Source organism: Vanellus vanellus (assembly GCF_965231255.1).
Source record: "Vanellus vanellus genome assembly, chromosome: 2".
In the NCBI taxonomy this organism is placed as follows: Eukaryota; Metazoa; Chordata; class Aves; order Charadriiformes; family Charadriidae; genus Vanellus; species Vanellus vanellus.
The window spans coordinates 85,074,378-85,098,573 of record NC_138906.1 but is presented as its reverse complement, the minus strand read 5'-3'; the positions used below and the strand labels follow the sequence as shown (position 1 = coordinate 85,098,573).

Sequence of the window (24,196 nt, the reverse complement as noted above, 5' to 3'; positions counted from 1 at the left end):
ATGACATCTATTGCTCTTTATCCAAAGGTGAATAAATTGAAAAACTTTTCTTTTAAAACGCTGTATGCATGACACAGCATACTCAGTTGCATCTCAACAACAAGAATGCACATATATAGTGAATCTATAGATGCACCTCTATGGGTGACTATAGCGAACTCTTCTCTACACATCTATGAGGTTAATGTGATCATCTCTACATGTCTATTCACATCACATTTTACTAATTTCTACCACTCTTTTTCACAAAGCTTAAAGTACTACCTCAGTAATTCCATATAGCAACTTGTGTAGATAGCTAGTTGCCTCCCTGATTGCCTTTCAAAACATCTCCATCTGAGCTACAGAGCTGAAGGGGCAACAGGATCCCTCTGCACATTTCAGAGTCAGAAAACTTCCAAAACTGTTAGGAACTACAGGGAGTATTAAATTACTAGTACTGACTTGTGAAGTACTGGGAAAAGACGACTTAGGAGGGAAAATGGTAAGAAGCTGAAATTAGCACTGGGAAGTTAAAGGCCTCCCAGCCCAGAATGAAGTAATTTCTGGTGCCCTCAGGGAAGCCGGAAACGCCATCTGGCAGCAGGACACAAGCAGTGAGCTTGTGTGGCAAACACACTGCTCAGAACCACTGCAGAATCAGCCATCAGGCAGGGACCCGAAGGACCCATTTAGCCTATTCTCCTGCTCCAAAGCAGGATCAACGCTCTTTATGTCTTTCCCGGCAACCGTCAATTGTGTCGTGAAAATTCTTCAAACAAAAACCTATTTCAGTACTTCAATATCCTTACTACAGTCCACTTTCATTGGAGAGAAAAATTATTCTCTCCCTTGTATACTGGCTTTTTGGAAACTTACCATATTTCCAGTCAGTCTTTTTTTTTTTTTTTTTTTTTTAAGAATCCAACGCACTCAATATTTTCTTGGTTTTTGAGACCTTGAGCCAGTGTTGCTGGGCCTCTCTGACTCCTGTTCTTGCGTTGTGGAGACCCAGGTGAGGGCAATTGCTACTTTCAGCACACACACTGTAGAAGGACTTGGATAAAGAATTGTCCCCTAATTCCTAATTTGGGAATCATGCAAGTGCTGTTTGACAGCCACAAAGACAAGAACAGTGAATTACAAGGTGCTCTTGTACCATCTAATTCTGTACAGCAAACAGTCAACGTTAACCAGGAAGAGAGGGGAACACACTTCATCATGTGAAATAACAGGTTTGGGGGTCCACAGAGCCCCTGGACCTTAGCACGCCTGCCTTGAATATCTTTTTTTTTCTCTTCCTTTCCTCAGAGACTTAAAGTCACAAGCACTCATTTTGCAGGAGAATGAGTTTCTAAATAAGAAAGTAAAGCTAAAACAAAACTGTAATCCATATATTTCTAAGCACAGAGCGAGACATTTCTAATAATAAGTTTTAGAAGTTATATTTTCATTTCAGCCTTCTCCTTCTTTCCTCAGCAGGAAATGCACATTGAGACAATTAAGTGATATGCAATTAGTTATCAAGTGTTTCAAGCTTCTTACTCACCCACTGGAGACATTTCTGGGACACTGGCAACATAAGGCCCATCCAGGAACTTTGGCTCATTATCATTAATGTCCTGCACTTTGATGATGAACTCTGATTCAGGCTCTAGTGGTTTCTTGGTGTCAACATCCACAGCCTGAGCCCGGAGGGTGTAGAAAGGTTTTTCTTCTCGATCTAGGCTCCTTATGGCATGAATGTCTCCTGTGGTTTCATCAATGGTAAAAACCGTGCCGGCACCATCTCCTGAAAGGGTATATTTAACAGTGCCCACTCCCTTGTCCAAGTCAGAATGGAGCTTGAGAATAAAAAGAAAAAAAATAAAAAGGAGGAAAAGAACATTAATGTTTTTTTCTAGGCTTGAAGGCAATTATTATTTTTATTTTTTTCTTTTATGTAATAAAAGGTGTTAGAGGAAGCGATTTCCTAAGTTCTTAACCGCCTCTAAATGCATGGAAAAAATGTGGGTAACGTTATCTAATATTTTTACCCCCATCTAGTACCCAGCACAGAGAGCATTTCAAAATTCTACCTGCTTTTTCGCATGAATACTTTTCACTACTAAAACTGCAACGAAGCAGGGCTTCAGATTTGTTATAAACTGAAATTCAAGACCAAGGATGGAAAGCCACCAATAACCATATCAAACAAACAGGAGAGGACATGACAGAGTGTCAAAAGCTTTCACAGGCATTGGATTTCAGAGAAGTAGAAGGGAATAAAATCCTAAACTCAAACTCAAAGACAAACCTGGTTTGAAAGAAAGATAATATATATCTCTTAATTACAGTAAATGCTAAACAGAACTAAAAATCCTACCCCTTTTACACAAATATTTGATCACCTGTTTCTCTCCTTTCTGAGATAGTCACATGGCAGACAGTGTGAAGCTAGGAGTTCTCTTGCTCATTGGCAGAATACAAAATTCAATCATTTCTGCCTTAACTCAATTATTTCTGCCTTAAATACCAATATGCACATTTTCCAGGCTGTTAGTATGTTAAATCTCTATTCCTAATTTGAAAAAGTATTTGAATATAAGTTTTTGTCCATTTGATCCGTGTCTATACTACTATAATACGGCCTTAAACACTATTTCAAATGCAAGAATTTTTGAAATCGAAATACAGTATGATGAACTTCTTTCTCAGATGCCTTTATCTGTTTCATACTCATCCTTTAAATACACCTAAAAGTTTTGAATAGATACTCAAGGTTACATCACTGATGCTGAAATAGCTTTTAAAATATTCGCCAGCTTGTCCCATCTAATGAGGACTAAAGAGATCTGCTATAATGGACACAGGTTGGAATGGAGTTTTCAAGTGTGAATTCCCTTAAGCAGTACAGTAAAGCGATTATGGATATAGGCTTTATTTACATGATGTACTGCCCAAGGTGAAACACAATAGAGGAAACATGGGACATGAAAGGAGATTATGTAGAAAATGAATTACTGAGAAACTAAATGGTTTTGGTAATGGGGCAAGAAGCTAAGCTACAGAGAAAGAGGTAAAGGCAATTATTAACATTTATAGCTATTGCCTTGAAATTGAAAATAGGTCCTTGTGACTGTGGAAGAGGTCATGGTTTGTGGGATAGAGAGAACATGAATATAGTCTCTTCTTTGTCTACTTTTTCATCTCATCATTCCTGCTCAGTGAATATACTAGATTCTGATCTTTCATCTAGCTGCCCCCTGCCTGTGATTTAAAATTATCTCTCCAGTCCGAAGTAAAGCATTTTGCTTCTTGAGCACTGGTTCACTGTGGAAAGATTCAAAGGAAGTTAATTCTTTTCCTCCTGGGGTGTTAAATATTTCCTTGCTTGCAAAATGAAAAGATAATGCAGCCTGAGATAATTAATGACTATTTCTTCCTCATCATTTTAATTTAAGTGGCTCACAAGCTTCCCGCTGTTCCATTATACCTTGCTCAGTTAAAACTTAGTATTTTCTTTCCATTATCATATAGAGGCTTACAGACACACACGGAGTGAAAAAAAAAAAAAATCAAAATGACAATGAGGAAGCTCAAAGAAAAAAATCTTAGAACTTTAAAGAGGGAACCACACCATTTTCTTATTTGTGTCCCTGTATTAAGTAAAATGTGTCTGGGCTTTATTGTGAAGTCTACCTTGTTCCATACTCCTGGAAGCAAGAAAATCACAGAGCAGAAGAATATGGTTTTGAAGCAGGGAACTGTAAACAGGGAAGCGTGCCAAGAATATTGTCTCTATTCCCATGTCCTGTTATCAGACTTGGCACAAAAGCCGAGATGGTTGAGTGTCTTTCTGACTGCCAGTTGAAGAGTTTACGTGCAACTAGTAACAAATCAGGTCGCATTGCATGCGCTACCCGAGCACCTGGATTATACAGGACAGAAGTAATTATAGTTGCTTCCCCTAGCTGGGGAAAAAGTTAAAAAATATAATAAGAAAAGGGCAAAACAAGGGCTCTTAAGAGAAAGAAAGTATGAAATACAAAGGCAAGCACAACCATAGCTTTTTTCAACTGTGTTCAAGCAAAAAAAAAGCTTTATAACTGGCAGCATTAGCAATTATACAGTTATACATGTGTTTACGATGCTTCACAAATATCACTTAGCTAGTATAACCTAGGAACTATTCCAGTAATTTAAGCAGAGTTGTATCGCTTTGCATTAGCTGGGATCTGTCGCATTGTATTTGTTCATCAAATCAAGCTAATCTTACGATTTCAACATAGGCTTCTCAGATGTCATTGCTGGGCAATGTGCGAAGAAAGGCGTGCTTATTTGTAACCCACATTGAGATATGCAATTTGTGGGGCAATTCAATGTTACAAAGTGTCTAATTACTGCAGGGGAAGAGCTGGTTGATTTAATTTAAAATGAACTAATTTCTCCAACAATAAAAGGCATGTAATACTGAGTTTAAGATGCAAGGACGGAGAGAGAGGAACTAGCATCGTTTGGACTTGCACAACACTAGAAAATAATCCTGACTTTCAACACCTGAAATTTTCCAGAAAACAGTTTAGGCTAAAGAATAAGTGCCTGCTAGCGTGTCTCTGATTTATGTGTTACAAGCTGTATTGCACTGGAAGAAAAGACATTTATTTTTTTGTGCTGAAAAACTCACAGAAGATTTATGAGAGACTAGTTTTTCTGACACGGTGTCCAGCAGTAGTGTTGGGTTTGTATCCCATTTCTCCCTCTTGCTTGTACTTGCTCTTCTGCTATTTGAGCAAAACTACAGGGCAAGAGAACAAATGCTCAAATCTTACCTAAACCCTCTTGATGTGTTTACATTTCAGAATTACTTGAATTTACTGCAACAGCGTGGTACAAATGATTGTATTCACATGGATTTTTCTTACTGTTATGTTTTCTCTGTAAATCCTGAATATTAAAAATGCCACAAAGGTTTGGAAACACAAGGGATTCATTTCTGCTTTTGCTCAAATCTGTGCTGTTATTCTTAATACCTAAGTAACACAGAGTTTAGTGTCAGATCTTTGGGCAAATCTGCCCCAAGTGTAAAATTAACGATTTCTTGCAGCAAACTGTTAATGCAGAAAATCAAGAATATTTTCCTGTGATGGCAGATAAAGAAACATCATCTGATAATTCTTGCTAATGTGTGCAAACAATAACACATACAGCAAAGGAAATGACTGATAAAAAAATCAAGTATGAATAACACGATGGAGACTATTGTGAAATACATTGTGTAAATCTATGCAGAAACTATGACAGTGTTCTTGAATCACATCCAATACCAGATGCTAGACTGAGTCAGTCTACAAGTCCATATGATCCCGCAATCTGCTTCAGCCTATAACTAGCTGAAAGCTAGTTTGCTTCAGAGAGGATGAAAAGGTTGGTAACAACTCACTACAAGCACACCTGGGAGAAATTATTTATTCAGTTCTTCAGGCAGTTATGCCAAATTCCTAACAAGCAGTATGATTATTCGTATTTTAGCAACAAATCAAGACCTTACTGCTTCAATAATTCAGTGTTATTAACTCTGTGTCACTTCAAGAATTCATAGACCTGAACAAATGATTTGATATTACATATGAAACCACATGAAAGATCAAGAAATGCATTAGCTAATGTACTTCAAGAACTGCTGTATACTCCTAGCTAAATTCAATGTGGCAGTAGTATGGATCAGACGTGTTTGTTTCTTGGTGCCAATTGGCTTCTCAGCATCCTATGCATCTAATCCTCAACTATACATCTTCTCTTTTCTTAACCACTTTTAATGGTTTGCATTAATGAACTTATAGTGATGTGGAAAGTAAAATTTGTAAGTTCACAGACATAAATAAATAAATCAGAAGCAAAAGAAGTTTAACAAATTGCAAGATAGTCTGGCCTTAAAATGAAGCAATCACTAGACCCTCACAGAGCATGTAAGAACAAGGGCTATGACATTCACTAGGATTGCTGTGATCTTAGTATCACAGCAATACAGACATGGAAAAGTTTTTTTATGAATTGACAGGTTCCCTTTCTTAATTTCCCATCCATATACTATTAAAAAAAAAAAAAGGTAGAGGAAGAAAAAAGGAAGTAAAAAAGTTTTAAATGTCAAGGAATATTTAACATCCCTAAATTGATATATTCACCCTGTGATATACTTTATGATTCTGAAGTCTTATTTCATTGCCAATTTCACAGGCTGAAGAAAAATTCACCGTTCGATTTATTTATTGCTAGTAGATCAATTTAAATGCTATATTGCAGTGCATATCTGGTCTGAAAACTTTGCTAAATGTTCCAAGATATTAACCCTTCTTTGCATTCGCAACAGTAAGACTTATCCATCCAATATCTGTATCTTTACATAATCTTTCATTATGCAATATATTTTAGGACCTTATTCCCTTATTTCCTCTGCATGTATCTACTTCCAAGTATCTCCATTTGCTCTGTAGCCACCAGCTCCTCTCCCTGCCCTTTCTTGGGTAAGATGTGTAATGCAAATTGTTTGAGAAGTCAAAACAGCCAGTTAAACCCAGTTTTACCTAAGACTGTAAACATGGAATGACGTCCTAAACTGAGGAAAAGAAAAAAGGTCATTGTTGGATGGAAAACATAGATGCAAGCAGAGCTATTTTGGGTATTCTCTACTGTAAAAGTCTGTGTTGGAACAGGGATGGCCACTACAGGAGAGGAGGGTGTAAATGAGCATAGAGAAACCTTTGATACTAACCATCTAGAGATGACATTCTATTTGGAGCATTACCCTTTTAGAAGATACTTATTCTACACATATTTTCTGTTGGCAAGAACTCTATGGTCTACACAAATTGCATCGTTTCTTTTAAAAACTTATAATTAGATTCTAATGTACTGCTTTTATCCAAATGTGTTTCTTTTCTTCCCTCTAAAAATTCATGAAAGTTGAACATTTTCCCGAGACGAAAGGGGGTGGTGGTGACAGAGACTTTAATTCAGGAAACTAAGTAGTAAAAACAACAATGTAATTGCTGCTAATTAAAGCAAATCAAATATTTTTTCTTTCCTCCCCTCTCCATCACAGACAGCGACATACATACACAGCCCCCTCTCCAGAGGACATTTGTGGACAAGGCAAAATCTGCTCACAGCACACTCAGTGCAAATGTTCCTTGATCCTAAAAATTTGGATTACCTAGGGCATCCTCTGAATACTCAGTTAACATGCATTAATCAGGCAAGATTGTAGACTAAAACTTGTGTTGGGAGGGGTCAGGATACTACTACAAAACGGGTCAGATGAGCAACAATCTGCAAAATAGGCGTATGGAACAAAGTAGCAACCAAAATAGAATCATAGAACCATTTAGGTTGGAAAAGACCTTTAAGATCATCGAGTCGAACCACAAAATGATGAGGTAAAAGAAAGATGAACAAAAAAAGAAGAGAGTGCTGTTTTCTAAAGGTCATTTGGAAAATATGATTTTGTTTCCTATTAAGACTGAATATTATTTGCAATAGGAAGGGGCGTCTTTGTACTAGCTTTGTACAGGGATTTTACAAGAGACCCACATCCATGACTAGGTTTTCTTAGTGCTATGAGAATTTTAAAGAATAATTTAAAATGTCAATTAAAGAATGTATATTTTATATATATATATATATATATATATAAAATATATAAAAAATATACCAAGGATAAAAAAATAATTATTTGAATTAGCAAGCTGTGCATATTATATCACCATGACTAATTTTCTTAGGGATCTATTGGTATGGTTTCTTTTCCTATGTTTAGTAAAATATCTACTACCAAGAATTGGCGTTCTTCTGTCTAATTTTTCTAAAAATGGTAGTAGAAAACACAGTTCTGCATTTTGAAGTATCTTTTGTACACTGTCCAAATTAGATCAGAATACTTCCTTATTCAAGCAGAATTAAATTAAAAGGTTTTCTTTTTGTAATGATTCCTGTTTGGCAAATAAAGCTGAGCTTTATTTAAATTAAAACACCAATTATCCAATTAAATAAAACATTATCTCCTTCTGTCACGGGGATTTAGTTTAAGCATGCTAAGTCAGACCAGTCTTTTCCAATAATGAGTGTGGCTTCCAGTTAGTAATATGATGGCAAATAAGTCATTACCAAGGAATAAAAACAGTATGTGACCTGATCAGTTCAAATGAATCCTCACCCCTATCAACATCATTGACTTGAGGAGTTAGAGATTGTTATTTTTCTGATTCCACTGTACAAGTCTATTTTTGTTGCATTATGTGGAATTCAATAATAACACTTGCAAAAACACATTCCAAAATAAATATTTTTTTTCTTTCATGAAATGCAATTGCTCATAGACAGAAAAAAAAATAATTGCTAAATGAAAAAAAAAAGCACTAGTAAAATATTGAAAAAATAAAAATCTGTCAATGATGTCTCATTATAACTTGCTTATACAAGTAATTATATATATAAGTTACAAGTTGCATATATTTCTGACAATTACTTTTATACCACCATTTTAGCTGGAGTTGATGCATACAGAAACAATGTCCTCTCTTAAACATTAATGTAAGAATCAATATCAGAGGTGATTTTTTTACTAAATTACTCTTACTGAACTCATATAATTCCATGTTACAATGTGCTCTGTGTATGTATGTTGATAGGTTTAAGTCCACAGTTGTGCTGAATTCCATTTGAGAGAAATGTTCTGCAGAATGTTAATAGCTGATGGGACCATGAATCTGCTGAGGCCTCCAGGTGTTACCGTTGTGAAGTAAAAACATAACCACAGGTTCCAACAACAAATTCCGGTACTCGCCATTAGACAACAAGAGAAGACAAAATTTGAGGAAATTTATCAACTTTCATTTTTGTCTTTCTCCAACACAATTTTATACATCCTGCTGAAGTAATATCAGCTACAATGAAGCGTGCAGTTGCTGATGACAGCTCAGTGGAAAATGATTTCACCATCTCATTAAATTTTTATAATTTCAGAATTTTTCAAAGTATTTAACAGGAACTGAGCAGGAGATTGAATCTAAAACCCTTGCAGCCCAAAGACCTTAATGCATCGATGGGAAAGGTGAGGTGGTGCTATGTATCCTCATGCATAGACGTGGCCTTTTCCTTTCTTTTCACTATTGTGCGCTTGAAATCTATGATAAACTATCCTCTGGTTCAAAGGAGTCTGTACAAGACATCACCTGTTACAAATGAATGCATTTCAGTCAGCACCAGTGAAGCCGGTTTGATTTACACTTGCGAAAGCACTGGTGCTCCCTCTGTACCAGTACCTGGCTGGAGTCCCAGTAGCTAAGTGGGAGCATAATGAAACTGAAACTAGGAAGGGAATTTGCCACAAACAGGGGTCTCGGGAAAAATCATCACAACTTTCACCAGCAGATACTTGTATTCCTTTTCAAGGCAATATTTGCTTTTTACCTCTGAAAACTAAATGAAGAAAAGACAACGTTATCATGAAATTCTACAATCTTGCTGTTTAATTGTGCAAGATCTGCAAAACACCTGGTGGCATTCCTGTAATTCATGAAAATGATAAGTGTAGAGGGGTGGTGTTCTTTTTAGGTAGTATATAAGATTGTAGTATTTCCTTTTTGAAACAGGAATCACTGTAAGAATACAAAAAGACCTGCATCTCTCTGGATGCCACATACTGACAGTAATATATTATTTTGCATTATGTTCCCTGCTGTATCCCTTCTACAACATATATAAAAGATCAATGCATGAAAATACGAATTATGCTGTATGAATAAATATAATAAAAATAGATACTAGAGACTTAGGAAGCTTTTACATGAAACATGCTATAACAAAATTTGTAAGAAACCTATTCGAGGAGAGTTCATCATTTTTAATGACTGCCTAATTATATTTATGAAGACAGCCTCTCTGAAGATCACCAGATAAGCACTGTTCAAACAGTTGAGATCAAGCAGGAACTTTATATTGCAAAATGTCCCTGAAATTAAGCTGATGGCAAGGTTAGATATTTCCAGTCTAAAATGAGGTGTTTATGTTTGTGGAGTGACAAAATCTATTTTCTTTCAAGGGTGTGTGAATGTGATCCATTTTCTGTAGAATTATACTCTATAGATGTCTTAAGCTACAAGGTATAAAATCACAGTTTATTTTCCTTATTCCTTATATGTTAACTACTTGGGCTTTACACGGGAAATACCATCAGTGTCAGAGGACACATGCTTGAATACCAAATCCAACATGATCGATATATGAGATTCCTCATCTCATTTAATAATGGGTCATGAAATTATGGACTTTTTCTTGAGATTTAATTATGGACTTTTTCTTGAGATTTAATTTCCCATGGAAGCTATAGCTACAGCTGCTCAGTGGCACAAACTTTTTTGGCTCACAGGAGTTGCCTTACCGATGCCAGTGTGAATACGTTTCTGTAGGCTGTAGGATTAGCTACAAATATGTCATAGGGAAGACAGTGTCCTGTATGCCATCCTGTTTCTAAAGTGACAAACAAAGAGACAGTTGCCTGCTGATGGCTGCCATGGCAAATAAGGGCTCTGGAATGACATCCACTGCTGGAAGATGTCATGGCTCTGAGCAGCTTCCCACTCCTTCCCTTGGTGGCATTCACTTCTACACCCCAAAAGTCTGGAGCTAGTTGAATTCACTTAAACTTCTTTATATCATTTATATCCTGTCTAGTTAAAGCAGTTGAATAGCTGGCCTTTGTAAGCCTGGCTCTTCTGAAATTAATTATGGAAAACTTACACTTCCTGCTGGAGTTGTTCTTCTGAGGAGGCAGTAACCTGTATGAGGGACAGTAGCTGTGGAGCAGCATACATTTCCACACCACAGCTGCAACCAGGAGAAGAAATATATCTCCAATCATCTAGTCATAAACATCTATAAAGCCAGTTATTACCTCCTGCTGTTAATCAGCCCCTAACACAGAAAACTGTGGTTAGGGGTTAGCTGACCTCCATAGGCTTAGAAATGGTGCACCTGAACACACACAAAGTGAATCCCAAGCCTGACTCCAGCTCCCTGACTCAGCTCTGCGAAATATCCAGAGATAGCTTCTCTGGAAAGTCAAAGGCTGAGTATAGTTCCTAGAAGCATACCGTCCATAAGACTCCTTAAACTAGGTTTACCCTACTTCAGGAAGCCACAATTCTCTGCCATGCAGAGACATGAAAGGACACAGATCACCATACAGACTCCTGTTGCGCCTCCCAGTAGTGCCCTTATGCTGAAATCTTTTCTGTGTTTATATCCCAAAGATTATAATAATGTTTTTTAAATCACTAATAAATACACAACTTTTAAGTACTTTAAACAGGATCCCTGTCATAAATCAAAAAGAACAGGTTCCTGTAGTCAGAATATGAAAAGACAGTCTTCTCCTTTTTGAGTAAACACATTGCTGGAAACATATGCTCAAAGAGTATCAGTCTAAGTCCACTGCATTTGGAGAGGTCAAAGATTCTGAACTGATTATAAAAGCTTATGCTTAATTTGACATTGATTGGAACTTCCAGTAGCAAATAAATCTTCTGCTGTTTCATTTTTTATTTATATTAGTACGCTCTGCATTCCAGTCTGATCTTGGGGGGTTTTAGAGAAAAGGCCTATTAAATTCTGTTGGTGCTGATTAATCTTTCCCTTAATGCATTTTTTTTCGTTATTTCAAATATTTTTCTTCACTGACTGTATTGCAAATGAATATAAAAACTCTCTTCCTCGTGTATTTAAATTTAATGTTATGTTAAATACAAAAAACTTGTTCTGTAAATCACACTTCCTGTAAAGCACTGTCAGTTAAAGTGTCTCTTTTTGTTTGATAATGACACACTAGAACAGGTAGGGAATGACAGAGTAAAAGATTCTGCCTCAACCTGTCTATCATTGTGACAAGGCATACTATTATAAACTATTTGACCGCTTCTCTTTTCTAAATAGGAAAATATTTTTTAAAAAAATCTTAGTTTTTACCACAGACATGAAAAATATTAAATTTAACACTTCTAGTGGAGGGACAATTTTAAGACGTTTAGAGGCACAGAATTTTATGAGCGAAACAGAGTATCTTCTGAATTTTTAATCTCCTTGTCTTAAGTTAAGTTGGCCAAAAAAACCCAAACAAGCACACCACAGCACAAAAAATGCAAAATAATCCAGCAGTCATGAATCAATAATGCTTAATGTGTATGAGATACAGCAGTAAAAGGTACAACAGAGAAGCTGAAAGACTTGTTCTGTGCCCAGATGTCTCAATCACAAGAAAGCACAATCACGTGAATCCTGTTCCAGTTGCAGGATTTCCTCAGAACGTTATTTTTAAAGGCTGAAAAATGAAATTGCCTTTTCACACAGCAACTGCTGATTTTCAGATTTCAGATTTCAGAAGCAGCATAGGAAAGGGGTTTGATGTACATACTTCTTTCATTTTTCTGAAACACTGAAAATGGTTTCAGGTTAAATATTCTTTGCGCATAACTTGCAGTGCATTTGCTACAGTACTAAGAAAAACGCTGCAGTGTTGAGACAAACCTCCTGCAACTCTGACTGAGGTCTAGGTATCATTCAAACAATAATGCAATAACAGCAGCCCCTCCCCTTTTTAAAACTACTTACTGAAGCTGGTTTCTAGTCTGATCAACTTACATTCTTTCTTTCAAGGACCAGTAAGAAAATGGTAAAATACAAAGCAGTAAGTACTCAACAGCAGAGTAGCAACTTATGAAATTTTGTGGCCTCAGTGTAGTAAATTCAATAAATTAGAAAGAGGATGAGAACAATGAAGAGCTACTACAGAAAGAGGAGGAGAAACATATTTTTGAGGTGGCTGAGTTAATGTGGTGACTCTGGAGGAAGAGGAATGAAAGTGCTTAAGGAGCATACGTCTTGAAGGCCTGCTTGCGTGTCACTGACTGCATCATGATGTCCTTATTGCAACATGATGCCATTTCATATTCAGAATGACACCTAAAAATCAGTGGTGGAAGCCACGGCATACTGGCAGAGGGAGAAGGCCTACTTGAGAAAAAGGTCATATTACTTCCAAGCTCTCTTAGAAACAGAAAAACTTTATCAATGTAGCTGGCACGGATATGAACTTTATTTCCAAATTCAGTTTTAGAAATAATAACAAAGAGGTCATATCTACAACTTTTTACTCAATTGAACGTAATTAGGGTCTTCAGGAATAGTAGCAACCACAGAATCACAGAATCACAGAACAGTCAGGGTTGGAAGGGACCTCTGGAGATCATCTAGTCCAACCCCCCTGCCAGAGCAGGGTCACCTACAACAGGTTGCACAGGACAGCGTCCAGGCAGGTTTTGAATGTCTCCAGAGTGGGAAACTCCACAACCTCTCTGGGCAGCCTGTGCCAGTGCTCCACTACTCTCAAAGTGAAGAAGTTCCTACTCATGTTAAGATGGAACTTCCTATGTTCAAGCTTGTGCCCATTACCCCTCGTCCTATCAATGGGCACCACTGAAAAAAGACTCCTCCCATCCCTCTGGCATCCTCCCTTTAAGTATTTGAAAGCATTAATAAGATCCCCCCTCAGTCTTCTTTTCTCTAAAGAGACCCAAGTTCCTCAGCCTTTCCTCATAGGAGAGATGTTCTAATCCCCTAATCATCTTCGTAGCCCTTTGCTGGACCCTCGCCAGCAGATCCCTGTCTTTCTTGAACTGGGGAGCCCAGAACTGGACGCAGTACTCCAGATGCGGCCTCACCAGGGCAGAGTAGAGGGGGAGGATGACCTCCCTCGACCTGCTGGCCACACTCTTTTTGATGCACCCCAGGATGCCATTGGCCCTCTTGCCGCCAGGGCACATTGCTGGCTCATGGTCATCCTGTTGTCCACCAGGATTCCCAGGTCCCTTTCTGCAGAGCTGCTCTCCAGGAGGTCAGCCCCCAATCTATACTGATGCGTGGGGTTATTCCTCCCCAGATGCAGTACCCTACATTTACCCTTGTTGAATTTCATTAGGTTCCTCTCTGCCCAACTCTCCAGCCTGTCCAGGTCTCTCTGTAAGCCAGCACAGCCTTCTGGTGTGTCAGCCACCCCTCCCAGTTTAGTGTCATCAGCAAACTTGCTGATGGTACACTCTATCCCTCCATCCAGATCATCGATGAATATATTGAACAGGAATGGACCCAGTACTGACCCTTGAGGGACACCACTTGTTACTGACCTCCAACTAGACTCTGCACCACTAACCACAACCCTCTCAGCTCTATCTGTCAGCCAGTTCTCAATCCCCCCCACTGTCCATTCATCTAGCCCGCACTTCCTAAGCTTGCATGTGAGGATGATGTGGGAGACAGTGTCGAAAGCCTTGCCAAAGTCAAGGTAGACAACATCCACTGCCCTCCCCTCACCCACCCATCTAGTCACTTCATCATAGAATGCTATCAGATTAGTCAGACACGACTTCCCCTTAGTGAATCCATGTTGACTACTTCTGACAACCTTCTTTTCATCCAGGTGCTTTGAGATGACACCCAGAACAAGCTGTTCCATCATCTTTCCAGGGATGGAGGTGAGGCTGACCGGTCTATAGTTTCCCGGGTCCTCCTTCTTGCCCTTTTTGAAGACTGGAGTGACATTGGCTTTCCTCCAGTCCTCAGGCACCTCACCTGTCCTCCAGGACCTTTCAAAGATGATGGAGAGCGGCCCAGCAATGACTTCCCCCAGCTCCCTCAGCACTCGAGGGTGCATCCCATCAGGTCCCATGGACTTGTGGATATCCAGTTTATCTAACTGATCTCTAACTTGCTCCTCGTCAACCAAAGGAAAGTCTTGCTTCCTCCAGACTTTCTCTGTTACCTGCAAAGTCTGGGTTTCCCGAGGACTGGCCCGAACAGTGAAGACAGAAGCGAAGAATGCATTTAGCAACTCCGCTTTCTCTGCATCATCTGTCACCACGGCACCTGTCTCATTCAACAGCGGGCCCACGTTTTCCCTAGTTTTCCTTTTGTCTCCTATATACTTAAAGAAACCCTTCCTGTTGGCCTTGACATCCCTCGCCAGGTTCAATTCCAAGGTTGCCTTGCCTTTCCTTGTTTCCTCCCTGCATACCCTGACAGCATTCTTGTATTCCTCCCAAGCAGTCAGCCCCTTCTTCCACCTATTGTAAACTCCCTTCTTCCACCTGAGCTTTTTCAGAAGGTCCATGCTCAGCCATGCAGGTCTCCTTCTTCCCTTGCCTGATTTCTCAAAAGTACTAGCACTCGGCCCCACAGTTGCTGAGCTACTATGCCCAGGCGCCTCTCTAGCAAGCCCAGTTACACGCCCATCCCCCTTCAAATCTAGTTTAAAGCTCTCCCAATGAGCCCTGCTAACTCTGCCCCAAGAACCATTTTCCCCCTGCGAGACAGGCTTTTCCCATCTGCTGCCAGCAGGCCTGGTGTTCTGTAGATCAGGCCATGATTGAAGAACCCAAAACCCTGTCTGTGGCACCAAGTTCAGAGCCAGTCATTGACCTGCTGACTCTTCCTGTCAACGCCCTCATCGTTCCCTGCAACAGGAGGGACAGAAGAAAACAAGACTTGGGCTCCCGATCCCTTAACTAGTCGTCCCAAGGCCCTGAAATCCTTCTTTATTGCTCTTGGCATTCTTCTTACTACATCATCACTGCCTATTTGAAATACTAAAAGGGGATAATAATCCGATTGCCACACCAGGGACAGAAGCTTCCTCTTAACATCACCAACCCGGGCCCCAGGGAGGCAGCAAACCTCCCTATATAGCGGGTCCAGTCTGCATATGGGGCCCTCCGCCCCCCTCAGAACTGAGTCCCCTATTACAATGACCCGTCTTTTTCACTGAGGAAGTTTTGATTCGGGGTGTGGTCTGACGAGGCCTCAGCGAGTCCTCCAACCTGGATTATCATCCATTTCAATAGAATGTATATGAGGTGGTATTCATGATATTAAAACTTAATAAGTGTTGTAGTTTAACCACAGTCAGAAACTAGGACCACAGATTTGCTCCCTTACTCTCCCTGCTAGTGGAATGGGGCAGAGAATCAGAAGAGTAACAGTGAGAAAACTTGTGGGTTGAGATAAAGACAGTTTAATAAATAAAGCAAAAGCCGTGCATGCAAGCAAAGCAAACCAAGGAATTCATTCACTACTTCCCATGGGCAGGCAGGCGTTCAGCCATCTCCAGGGATGCAGGGCTCCATCACACGTAACAGTTACTTGGGAAGACAAACACCTCCAAATGGCCCCTCTTTTCTTCTTCCCCCCAGCTTTATATAATGAGCATGGTGTCATATGGCAAGGAATGTCCCTTTGGTCAGCTGAGGTCAGCTGTCCTGGCTATTTCTCCTGATAATTTTTTGTGCAGTCTGAGCCTACTCGCTGGTGGGGCAGCACGAGGAGCAGAAAAGACCTTGACTGCGTAGCAACAACCAAAAACATTAGTGCGCTATCAACAGTATTCCCATTTCAAACCCAAAACATAGCACTATAACAGCTGCTTGTAAGAAAGTCAACCCCATCTCGGCTGAAACCACGACAATAAATTAGAGAATATAATAAATAAAACAAGTGAATTGGTACAATACAGATAAGTGACACACTGCATAGTTTGCATTTTCTTCTAGCTTGACTTACAGAAATTTTTTTGGCAGTTTTGCAAAAATAAGAAAATTTCTCTTTCATTGGGGTCTTTTAATTAACCAACCTCTGGATGGGATAAAAGTAGGTTTGTAAGAAACAGGTAAAGTGTCAGAATTTGTTCTTCAGGCTTGGGTTATTTAAAGCAAGCAGCATTTATATGGCACTATGCAGAACTGAATCAAATCATATAAATCCCGTATATATTGTAAGTTATGGATACATTCATATTTCACATCTCATTAAGCTGTACTGTGTAAGAATATTGGTATGCCTTCTTTTTAATAAAAATGTCACACCTATGTACTAACAAGCAAAAGAAAAATATCTTCCACAGCTCAAGCCTAAATCGTTTCTGCTCAAATGGAGCAGTTTAATTATAAATTTGAATGGCAATTGTCTCTGCTGGACTGTCCCAATGCAATTTTTTAAAAAATGTGTTGAGTTTACACGAAGTTATATTCAAGCTATAGCATTGACTGGCAAGATTAACTCATGTTTTTAATGGATAAAAAAATATTCTTAAGAATCAGCAGAGAATACAGCATATTAGATAAAGAAATTAAAGAGCTTTATAATTTGGAACAGAAATGATTGCATGGCTGTGGTAAGATCTCTGTTTTCTATAGCTGTGTATGTACTTATGTTCTATACTGACGAGATGAAAGAACAGCCACCTCCACTGCTGCTATTGGTATTGGAGACAGAAGCGAAGAGCATAGAGTCATTTTATTCCAGAGACAGAGGGCAGCAAGGTTATCGCTACAGAGACCTCGGAAGAGGGAATAAGCAGGGAGCGAGGTAGAAGAGCTGTGTCTCGGTGAGTTTATATTCCATCCCTTTTCTGACAGAGCTGCTCAATGAAACAATAGAGGTGTTAATTTGTTCCTAATCCTTCTACATATGGTTCTTCCAGAAGTCCTGGGGAAAATAATTTACAAGAGTAAAATCTCTCCAGGCTCTAGGGAAGCCTAATTGTGTCCATAAAGCTTAAATCTTGGCCTTGAGAAAGTCAATGGCAAAACTCCCATTGTCTCCAATTTTATTCAGTAATAATTAGGGCCTTGCAAGTACTAGCAGAGTACTCTCCTGCAGAGTACTAGCAGGGTACCCTCCTGCAGAGTGAGAGTAAACATTTGCCTTTGTTTCAATTCACACACTAAGGTAAATTTTCTTTCCACTTTCAAGTTTAACAAACTGAAGATCTCAAAACAGAAACAACAGAAGTCTTTTCTCGTGTAGAAATCATTCACCCTGTCTCTCCCCCCTCCCCCCCGATTTTCCAGACCCTGAAATAATACTATTTGATTGCCTCAAGATTCAAGAGATGGGATAAACTTGATCAAATAATGCTTTTTCCAATTTTAACAATAAACTTTCAGTTAGATAGGAATTACTGTGAAATCCTTCCACCGGTGCAGGAGTTACTTGTTATGTGGCAAGGGTTTCATCCATGTATTAATGTTCACAGAAGTAAGGCTTCTTTCACTGACAAATGTTGCAGCTACTGATAGCTAAATTCATCTGGATTTGCAGTAGCTCCTAATTATGATCAAGGAAGTCACATTCACAAAGGGAAACATTTTTTAGCAATTTTCCTAAAAAAATAGTCCTTCGGTGTGATAGATGATTTGCACGTGCCCTTTTTGAATGTAAGAACAGACTTAGCTATTAAATAATAATAGATTCATTGGCTTTGTCCTTCTAAGCATCAAAAATCATCTATTGCCTTTGCTGTCTGCCTTTACGTTTTCATGGATTTGCAACACAGTTCTCAAGTTCATCATTTTATGACACTTGCTACAAATACAGGAGCCAGGATTGAGAAACACGTTTGTGTCTCTCTAAAAAGACAACGTAAACATGACATGATAAAGAACACATTTCTACTTTGTTCTGACACATAATTTTACTCACTGAGTAATCGAGAATCTCTACACTGAATAAGGCATTTTATGAAAACACACAATCTAGAGAGAGATTAATTTTAAGTATACCGGAAAGACCTATGTATAGAAACTACATATTTGTTAATGAGATCAAGGAACACTGGTACCTATTTAGAACTAGATCAATTAATCCTAAACTAATTAGCATCTGTTTGTTAATGAAACTCTTATTCTAGCAATATTTGCACCATAAATTGAACTGAATTTAACAATAAAGGATAATGTAGTCTATTTTACATAGGACAATAAGTGAATTATTGCAAGAATCCAATTCATTCCGGTAGGTAATATATAAACAGAGTGCTTTTTGCTTAAACCAAATCAAAGAATGAACAGGTAATTACACTTATTGACTAATCGATTTTCCAAAAATGAGTAAGCCAGAAAACAGTAGTTATTTCTGTTGCTTATCTATTTTTGAGGGGAAAATACTCTAGATGTACAAATTACTGAATCTGTGGAAAGCAAGTGTTTCTAATTCCATTAATAAATTGATTATTAAAATATTTCTTTTCAATGCTAAGTTATTTCTTAGGAAACCTCATTTATTTCAAGGATATCTGATGGTGATTTATCTTTTGCAGAATTGTATTGTATAGATTCAATACAGTGAAAATTGCCGTACAAGAGTATTCTCTTCTAAGTATTGCTCACAGTAATCAGAGTATTGCTCTCCAGCATTGAGGCAAGCTGTATTTTCCTGTCTCATTCAGGAGGAGGCAAGATCTACCTCCTGGACAATGATCACAGTGCAGGACTGTATCATAGAATCATAGGGTTGGAAGGGACCTCTGGAGATCATCTAGTCCAACCCCATATATATATGAACATAGCAGGTGCAGCTTCTGAAAACACAGCGTGCAAGCCACCCGTGGAAAGACATGCAAGGCTGTACTCTGTAGTATTGCACTTTATTTATGTATAGGGGATAACACGTAACTGCCAAAACCCATATCCACAGCAGGGCACAGGTCTATTTGTACCAGCGGTGTGCCCCATAGAGCTTGTTCTATTAAAGGAACAATGGGGAGTTTGACTCAGTAAGAACAGAAAAAGAAAAAGGCTTTATGCACAGAGCTTCCCACTCCTACCCTCACCTTCCACACCTGCACGGGGAAATAGCCATTCTTGTTGAGCTGCTATGAGATCCAATTTAGAGCTACATCCTTTAATCTAAAACTAAGTCTTTTGAGAGGCTGGCTTAAGGGTATGAAAAGAATACAGCATTCACTTGTAGTGGGCCTTTTTAAGCTTTCAGAATAGATTCATCCCTCGCTGCCATCCAGCTGGCCTTGTTTTGAGTGCTGCAAAATATGCTTTGAAAAATCATCTAGCACAGGCAAAAGAAAATATTTAAGCAAAACCAAGCTTTTGATTTACTATATGTGTGCCTTGAAAGTGCATATTTTTCATTTTAACGATACGTTTACAGGAAGCAAGAATTGGTGTAGTGGGACGCCAAACACCTGTCACAATAAAATTTCATGCTACAAAATCATGAATAAACTATGACCCATCACACTTACAGCCTTATCGGGATTATGTTCTTCTGTCAGAAGTCAACTGAATACTAAAGTTTCTATAAATATCTTTTTTAAAATGGATAACATTTGTGACATAACCCGCTACAGATTTTGGCATTCACAAATACCTTAAGATTTCTTTGCTAATTTCTTCATTACCTTAATGACCTAGTTAGAGTGGCCTTAGCCAGCATGATTAACAAGCCATTATAACACCGATGTCCCGTAAGATAAAAAAAAGCTTAAAATTAGTTTATTTTAAACAGTACTTCTGAGTAGTGGAGTTTTCATTACTGGAACAGCTGTTACCAGGAGCAACAGGAATTTACTTTCTTCTTAAATTGACATACCAGCTGCAGCTAGTAGCAGCGTAGCATTTCTGACTTCCTGAAGCATCTATTTTTTTAGTCAACTGTGTTAGTACTGTGGATCCCTGTAGACAATTTTGGGGCTTGTGTGAGTCCATTATTATCAGCACCATGAAACTGACCATGGAATATAGGATTCCTTGGGTTTTTTCATTTTTAGTAAAAACTCTAATATTTACCCTTGTAAAGATAAACCTACACAAATTCAGTCATAAGTGTGAGATGAACGTGAAATGGAATCTGTATTTTGGAAGAGAAAACAATGGGAGAAGAGAATGGAGGAAGAGAGGCAAGATCTCTCTTCATTCCACAAATAAAAAAAAAATGTTTTATTCATACACATGAAAGAGCCTGAGAAATGCTGATTAACCTCCCCCTCAAAAAAAATCTGATACATGCCCTCTCTACTGAAGCAAGGTTGCCCTCGAAAGGCACTGTTTTCATATATATGAAAGAGCAGCAAGAAACATTTTCGGAAGACGGAAAAAAATGATACAGAGTGGCTCTCCAAACTTGCCCATGATCTGCGAACGTCGTGACTTTGATCGGCAGATGAATAGGTGTTTCAGCCAGGCTGGGCTGTACAAAGCACAGCTAAGAAGAGATACATGCCTATCTATAAAGAGGTTATAAAAGAGCGGTTACATATCTCAGCTGGAGGATATTTCTCCCCATGGCTGCAGCGCAGCATTCTAACATACGTCCCTCTTCACCACAGCAACGCAGACGCACCAGGACCGTTGAGGGAAGGCTGTAAGGTGCTTCCAGATGACTTCCCAAGAGCGCAAATAAACCTTTGTTCTCCCACTATTACTGACTACATTTTGTGGGCTGATCCTGCTCCCGCACCCACCTCTCTCCCACAGGAGAAGTATCTGTGTTGTGCTACACCAGGGCAGCAGATACACACTCTTTCTCTGCTTTATTCACAAGAACTCCTACATTTCCTTGCTGAGCAGTACTGCCTGCTGTGAAAAGGATGGAAAAGCACTTTTCCCTGCGGACAGGCAAAGTAATAAACTAGTCACGACAACAGCAAATTAGCAGCACATATCTGCACTGCGGGGTGTATATAGGATTTGAGTAGCAACACACTGTTGAAGTCCTGGAGGTATTATGGACTTTGACACAGGAAAGTTAATGATCTTCAGGTTCTGCAAACCCACATTCATATAAGAGCTACAGATGATAACTGTACATCAATTTACAGAGGACATTATCAACCCTGCTTAAAGGAAGGGAAACAGACAAAGAAATAATAGGGTACAGAGTAGCTCAATGGCACAATCTGTAAACAGAAGTCAGTGAAAATGCAGTGACTTTAATGGCAGTACTCTGTCTTTTAGCTGCCTTCCAGCACCATAGCAGCTCTAGATGAGCATTAAGTTTGCTTGCCATTCAAGCCACACAACCCTGAACAAAGATCAGAGAAGTGAAGCAGAATAATCTTTCTACAACTGCAGCTGGGAACACCTAAGAAATGATCAATCCCAGTAACTTCACTCGATTCTGAAGAAGAGCAGAAATGATGATCTCGACAGAGAACACCAACTAAAGCAACCTTGTCCTCCTTCCATATGAAACTGGGCCAGTTCAATGAAGGCTTATGGATGCAAACACTAAAGGTCAAGACAGTGGAACCAAAGAGCCTATGAAAAAATTTGCATAATTTATCAGCACAAAAATAAATAAGCAAATGAAATTTCCCCAGCTGCCGGTTTTACACACACAAACATATACCCACATGTTTTCCATATGCCTGTTTTAGTGTAGTTCTTTTCCTGGTGAGAGATGGAAGGGAAAAAAGAAAAAAGAAAAAAAAAAAAAGAATATGATCAAACGTGTAAATCATATGCATTGCTAATGGATGTTGCAAAACAGCTAGCAAATGTTTCCAAAAGAAAGGGCAAATGAATTTTACATAGCCAAGTATTTTAAAAAATACGCATTTTATGAGAATCTTAAAGGAAAAAACAGATGGCATTTTAGACTGAATTTTACATACAAGATTTCTCTATCACAGAATGTGAATAATGTATGCATCCTTTCTCATCTCTTTCATATATAAAAAGTTTTGAAATATTAATTTTTGTAGTTTAGAAAAAATGACAGTGAATATTTTCATGAGCACGTATTCAGGAGAAAGTACTGGCCTTCACAGCAATAAATATACTGTAAGAGTGCAAGACAATATTTAGAAAATTATTTATGTTCTGCATAATTCCTTTTACCCTTTTTTCACACCAAAATTTTTCTCTTTAAAAATTCATTTTTGAGTTGGACTATTCTAATTTTCTTCCCATTAAAAAATAATTAACTAGACTTCATGTTATCCTTCATTATTGCAGTGAAAAAAGCTATTTATATCGAACATATTTTCTAAACCAAATACATCAACAAATAATTTGCATTTCTCTATCATGATTCTTACAACTTTGCATTGCCTGTTTCATGTTTTGTCTTATCAATCAACTAGGATCAAGCAAAAATTTATTAAAATGGAAATCTCTTAATGACTTCAACATAAATTTGACCTGTCTCATTTGTATAGTTGTTTGTCTGTTTTTTCACATTGCAAAAAGTAATAGCTGAACAAGTTCTAACACAAATAAGACAGAGAAGTAACCAAAAAAGAAGGCGTATTGGCAAATGCAACTTTTACTATGCAAGTCGCAGACATTTTTGTGAGTATGTACAAGTATACATACACACACACACGTGTATATATATACTAGACTCCATCAATAGAATTTGGGAGTTATTTGTTTAAAAAGTGATTCAACAGCACAGCAGGATAGATACATGAGTAAGCAATGGAAGTTTTTGCTCAGGCATCTCTCTTGCCTCTGTACCTTGGAAGCTCATTTCTTCTAACTCAATACCCTGTCTTTGCTCTGATTTTGTGCAAACCATGTCAAGACTTATTTTCTAGTACCTAGACTTTTCAAGGATTGTAGACTACGAGAGGTGTACATTACAAGCATGAAAATATAACGTTTATGCATATAAATTGTATAAATATAAAACTTTACATAAGTATCACACAGAGCTACTCCAAATCTGCCGCCATACTCTCCTATTTATCCTTCTATTCTGCATAACTTCTTCCTCACCTTTGGACACGTGACTGTAAAAATCACTTCTGCTTAGCTGCTCTTCTTAAAAGGGTTGGAAAATGTAACTAAAGTATAGAGAAAGAGGGCTGAATAAATATGCCAGCACGCACCTAGCCTTGGGTAGTTTCTCCATATCTATTTTTTATTAGACTTGAGATGTACCGATGTTAGCAAGTAAAGTGAACCAGTAAGAGTGTATCTGTAGAATGAAGCAGCTGAGAAACGATGCCCACAATAAATGCACCTCAGGATTTTTTTTGCTGCAGACAAGATCTCCTCTGGTTCAATGGACTAAGTGCCAATTCATGTTGTGAATCCTCTTGACTTATTTTTGTCCAGAAGTGATCTATTTTGTACCCTTCAAGACCTCTCCTGATGTGAACAAAAGTACAGTAAATCTGAATGATCAAAAGATTTGCCTCAAAAGTGCATTTTAGATCAAAACGAAAACGCTCATGGAGATTGGCCAGCTATCAGGTAACGCACAAATTCCATGATTCTGAAACACAGTCAAGACTTTATTATTCAAGAAGGATAATACCCACTTCTTTATTTTGACAGAATCAAAAAGAATTTTTAGGAAAGGTCCAATTTATTTTTTGGATGCAGGTCCAAAT

At 38.4% G+C, this 24,196-nt stretch overlaps 1 protein-coding gene across 2 annotated transcripts in view; it reads right to left on the bottom strand.

Annotated features, from left to right (window-relative positions):
• CDH12 (cadherin 12) overlaps nt 1-24,196 on the bottom strand; it is a gene marked incomplete at both ends in the record, with an annotated part of 165,706 nt that overhangs the window by 123,068 nt on the left and 18,442 nt on the right. For both annotated transcript variants that reach the window (XM_082479622.1, XM_082479623.1), the window contains one exon: nt 1,529-1,823. In XM_082479622.1, coding sequence (XP_082335748.1) covers nt 1,529-1,823 — 295 coding nt within the window. The remainder of the gene's footprint in view (nt 1-1,528; nt 1,824-24,196) is intronic.